Source organism: Vombatus ursinus, unplaced genomic scaffold, assembly GCF_900497805.2.
Source record: "Vombatus ursinus unplaced genomic scaffold, bare-nosed wombat genome assembly UNPS02005000.1, whole genome shotgun sequence".
Taxonomy (NCBI): domain Eukaryota; kingdom Metazoa; phylum Chordata; class Mammalia; order Diprotodontia; family Vombatidae; genus Vombatus; species Vombatus ursinus.
In genome coordinates, this window is record NW_020944778.1 from 39,084 (window position 1) to 44,261 (window position 5,178).

Consider the following 5,178-nt stretch of genomic DNA (forward strand, 5'->3'; position numbering starts at 1 on the left):
AGTCAAATTAGGATAAAGGCATGATAATTTTAATTGGCGGAGAAGGGAGAGAAGTGGTGATGGGATTACTGTGCTAGCTAGCAGTACCACAGTAGATTTTACCTCCTCAGCAGCTTTTAGCTTCATACTTATATAAAGATTTGAATCAGCTCTATCTCCAACCTAGAACAAGCAAACACAAAATACTTAATGAGGTATAATACATAGGAAAGCCATTAAATTTTAGTTAGATAAAGTAGCTTTTTTTTTTTAATCGAAACGAACCTTATTACAGCTAACTTTGAGGAATGTACCTAATGTATCTAGGAGACTTTAACATAGAAATACATAACCTTTGGAAATCATTAATTAGATATAGCTTATAGTCCTGTGCTATCATCTAAAATCTGAGTAAACAAAGATAACAAGGAACAAAAAAACCAGGGATCTAACATTCCCTCCTCCCTTCAGGGCTGAGGAAACTAGAAGGATTGCTTGCACTGCTTCTAGAGCAGTCTTAAAAGATCTATTAAACTCAAACTTGTTCCTAAGACAAAGAACTGTGCAGCTCTTGTTGGCAATAAACATTTGCAGAGAGTGAAACAATTTCTTTAGTATTTTGTAATATAAAATCGATTTTACACAGGAAGACTTATACATGAAGTAAGCAAAACCAGGGAAATAATATATACAATGATTTCAATAATCTAAATGCAAAGATTTGCACTGCAACTTATCTGAGTTCATCTGCTTTAGTTTTTTTTAAATTTACATTAATTATAGTTGTCATTGTGTATACCAGAGATGTCAAACTCCTTGCCTGCAAAACTTCAGCAGGAAGCAGAATAAAATGTAATCAGAGAATATTCAACAAAGATAATGTTAATTTGTGGTTTTCTAAGTCAATATGTGGCTCCCAGGGATTCATTTCTACTACTGGTTTGCCTGGTTCTGCACCTGTTCAAAGAAATTTTCCTGTGTTTCTCTGAATCCCTCATATTCATCCTTTTTCACAGGGACAAAAGTGTTCCAGCACACTCTCCTCTATGCACTGTACGACTGAGCTACTCTGGTCTTCTTTCTCTTCCTCAAAAACAACAGGTCATCTCCAGACTCCTCACCTTTTCACAGGCAATCTCCCATGCCTGGATTTCTCTCTTTCCTCACTGGATTTCACAGGAAGCCTTTCCTAGTCCTCCCCATTGCTAATGCTTTCCTCCTCAAGAAATTAACTTTCATTTACATTATACGTATCTTGTATGCAAAAATTTTTTGCATATTTTCTCCATTAAAATGTAAGCTCTTTTAAGGCAGGAACCATGTTTTTCTTCCCTCTCCTTTTCTTTTTTGGTATCCCCAACACTTAGCATAATGCCTGGAACATAGCAGCATTTATTAATAAATGCTTGTTGACCAACTGACATTCACCTATACCACAATTTACTCAGCCATTCTCCATTTTATGTGAACTCATTTTATTTCTAGTTTTTTGCTATCACAAAAATGAACCACTACCTAATGTGTAAGACCAAATCTCAGCGTCCCAGGAAACTCTAACCTGTATTGGTATAGGGAATTCCTCACCAGGAGTTCCCTATACCAATGGAATCCCAGGCCCAGCTATAAAAAAGAACTGCTATTTTAAAATTCATGTTCCATGAGTCATCAGTAAAGAACCTGAGCAACTGCCTGTATAATGTACAACAAATATTAAGAATGGGGTCATGGGAGTTCTGTGATTGGATTGTGTTGGTTTTTATAGGAAAAGACAACGAATACAATCTGACTGAAATACACACAATCAATATGCCTAAGACAATTTCTGTGGAAATCTGGCTCCCTTATTCAGATTCTAAGGAAAGACATGCTACTCTAAAAATGGGCATTATCACTGTCATTGTGTATTTTATTCTTGTGGGCAAAAAATGACTCAATATAGATCTTTTTTCTCTCTAGTCTGCTTTCATAGACTTTTTCATTTTACATTATTAAATACTAAATCCTGCAAATAAAAACAGCAAAAATAGAAGGGCTTTACATTTCAGGGTTGACCTATTAGATTAACCCTCTTTGGTACAGCCTCCTTAGTTGCTACTATTCTCATGTAATAAAGTAGTGGTGTAATAGAACAAAAAACAACATTGAATTTGTAGCCAGAATACCTGGGGTGAAGTTCTGCAAAGCTGCTTGTTTTTACAGCCATCTTACTCCTGAATAATGCATATAAAATCCAAATTTGATATCATTGATTGTAAATGAATCAAATATCCCTGAATTACTATAAATACCTCACATTTCAGTCTTATTGTAGGTCAACTGTTCATTCAGACTCACCACTACTAGCAAGCAGCTGTTTTCTCACCTACCTGCCTGGGAAACACAAACAGGCCATTCAAGAAATACATACAAAGCAAGAGTAAGTATTATTAAAAGAGCTAATTAACCTTATTTCCCCAATTCCTTGTCTAACAATCTATATTACAAACCACTATCCTCTGTGTTAGGAGAGAAAAACCTGAGGTAAATCCATTACAGATACATTTCCTGATAAATACCTGCAAAGCAGCCAAGCAGAAACAATGTTTTTTGCTTAATGAAAACACTGGAGGTTAACTTCTCCAAACCAGGAGGGTACAGAAGGGTCAGAGAGATGCCTTTAAGCAGAGTATTGCTGTTATAGAAACCTGGATTTACTCATGACATGCTTTCTCTCTTTAACAACTCTCCCAGATAAACCAAGAAATAACCAATTCCTGGGTGTTCTTAGCACAGTTCTATAACATACCTTTGATTCTCACTCGGCAAGTTGTGAAAAAATAAAAAACAAAAAAACAAAAACAAAAATCACAGCAGAAAATATGTGCTGGGAATATAACCACAGGCCTTCAGATTGTCTTTCTTTGTCAGCAACTCCAACCTTTCTAATAGGAAATAATTTGCAACAAAAAGCAACAGTGGCAAGCTAATGGGAAGGAAGAAAATTATGTTACACAACATCCATTCCTAGCAAAGACTTCACAAGGAGTAAGATAATGTATGTGGAAGCTGAAAGTATGCATAGTGTGTGGTGAGGTAATATTACAGTTTTGTAGAGTATTTAAAATGAAAACTGCTTATTTCCTATGGGTCAAATTATTTTAATGGAGACATCATAATACCTGTAAAATCGCCAGGCCTGGCCTGAAACCCGGGACTTGCTCCCCCATTTGAGTAACTTGGCTCTTCAATCTCTCTCTTACTTGCCTAGGGAGAAAAATAAAATGTTAGCCCCTTAACTAAATTTTTTTTTATTTTTTAAAAGTATTTTATTTTAGTTTTCCCCAGTAACATGTAAAAATAATTTTTAACATTCATTTTTGACAACTTTTTTGAGTTCCAAATTCTCTCCCTTCCTCCTTCCCACCCCCCTATTGAGAAAGCAAGCAGTTTGATAGAAGTTATATATGTATAGTCACATTAAACATATCCCTATTATTCATGTTGTGAAAGAAAACAGACAAAAAAAACCTCAAGGAAAAATAAAATTAAAAAAAGTATGCTTCAATCTGTATTCAGACACCATCAGCTCTTTCTCTGGAGATGGATGATCCTTCAGAGTTGTCTTGGATCGCTGTATTGCTAAGAACAGCTAATTCAAAGAAGATCATCTTACAATATTGCTGTTACTTTGCATCAACCCATGCAAGTCTTTTCAGGTTTTTCTGGGAGCATCCTGTTCATCATTTCTCACAGCACAATAGTATTCCATTACATTCATATACTACAACTTGTTCAGCCATTCCCCAACTGATGGGCATCCCCACAATTTCTAATTCTTTGCCATCACAAAAAGAGCTACTATAAATATTTTTGTATGTGTGGGAAAAAAGCTGACCTTCTTAAAATAAAGCCATTTTGCAATTAAAATGGGAAAGAAAAAGATCATTTAAGTCTGAGGGAAAGTCACATGGTCCAGGTGGTTGAGATACTAGTTCAGAGGCCATTTAATCTACATTTCTACAACACCCATCAAGGCCCTGGGCTGCTTTGTCAATATTTCTTGGGCTCCACTCTGGCAACACGGGTTAGAAGCAGGCAGCCATTAAGAGCCAGATTCATTGAATACCCCATTCCACTGTCCCAAACTGACAACTCAGCAACAAAAAACAACGACTGTCACTGAGAGGTAATGAAGGGAAAAGTGGTTTGATAGATGCTAGTACAATCCAAGCATCTCACAGCACAAGGTAAAAAGGAGGCAATGAAGGAATGAGGTAATTAATCCATCCCACAATCCTTAACCTATTAAGCACAATTAACAGTGGGAATATGTGATAAATGTTACTTCATAAAGACGTGAAACAGAATCATTAGCACAGATTTGGGGGAACAAAAGGTTCAAAATGTAGACTCAACTCCTAGTACCATCCGTAATCTGACTCAAAAGAGTCTAAGGACATTTTTCTAGGCTGGAACAGTAGATGAATGAGTGGCATTCACAATGTTACCCCAACCAATAAACCCCCCACCTCCAACCCAGCACCCTGGAAACTAATCAATATCTAAGCTAATGTTTAGGCTGCTCAAACTCTGGATAAAACATTTCACCAGGTGGAGGACCCCAGGACTAAACTGAGGCCTTGAACATCCTATTCACTTACCTTTCTCAACAGAACTCCTCCCATTCACTGATACAATACCTGAACTCATTTGCCAATAGACAGCAAACTTGCTCTGTGCATCCCGCCCCCCCCATACCGATACCGTCCTTCCATTGCTAAACATCAGTAACTCCTGCTACCTATACCCTCTCATTCTCATCTACCTCAACAGTAGCCCTATAATGTCTCACTCAAGATCTACCTCAATCCTATCCTACTGCCAATAAACCATTTCAGATCTACCTGCCCCCTTCACTGTGCCCTCTGGAACTCTGGGTCAATAATTGACAAAATTCCCTAGATTTAAGACAACTTCTGATTCTACTTCCGTTTTCAGGCATTCACGGACACTTGCCTCCCCTAAGCATCCTTTTCACTACTAGCTGCATCTACTGTCATGATTCTCTGGAATTCTGCCCTCCTGGAAGAGGAGTCAGAATACTCTTCCACAGATGTTGGTGGCTGTTAGCAATAGACCCCATTCTCTGTCCTGGGCCCTCTTTTCTCTCTATTTTCTCTTACTTGGTGAGCTTATTAGCTCCAATTGGTTCAATTATCA

The 5,178-nt window shown here is 37.4% G+C and overlaps 1 protein-coding gene across 1 annotated transcript in view; it reads right to left on the minus strand.

Annotated features, from left to right (window-relative positions):
* Nucleotides 1-4,714, minus strand: part of LOC114028805 (C-1-tetrahydrofolate synthase, cytoplasmic-like) — a gene marked incomplete at its 3' end in the record, with an annotated part of 30,221 nt that extends 25,507 nt beyond the window's left edge. Inside the window, exons 1-3 of the mRNA XM_027843104.1 lie at nucleotides 4,659-4,714; nucleotides 3,138-3,222; nucleotides 103-162 (exon numbers count right to left, since the gene is read on the minus strand). Of these exons, the coding sequence (XP_027698905.1) occupies nucleotides 103-162; nucleotides 3,138-3,222; nucleotides 4,659-4,714 (201 nt within the window). The remainder of the gene's footprint in view (nucleotides 1-102; nucleotides 163-3,137; nucleotides 3,223-4,658) is intronic.
* Between the last annotated feature and the right edge of the window lie 464 nt (nucleotides 4,715-5,178).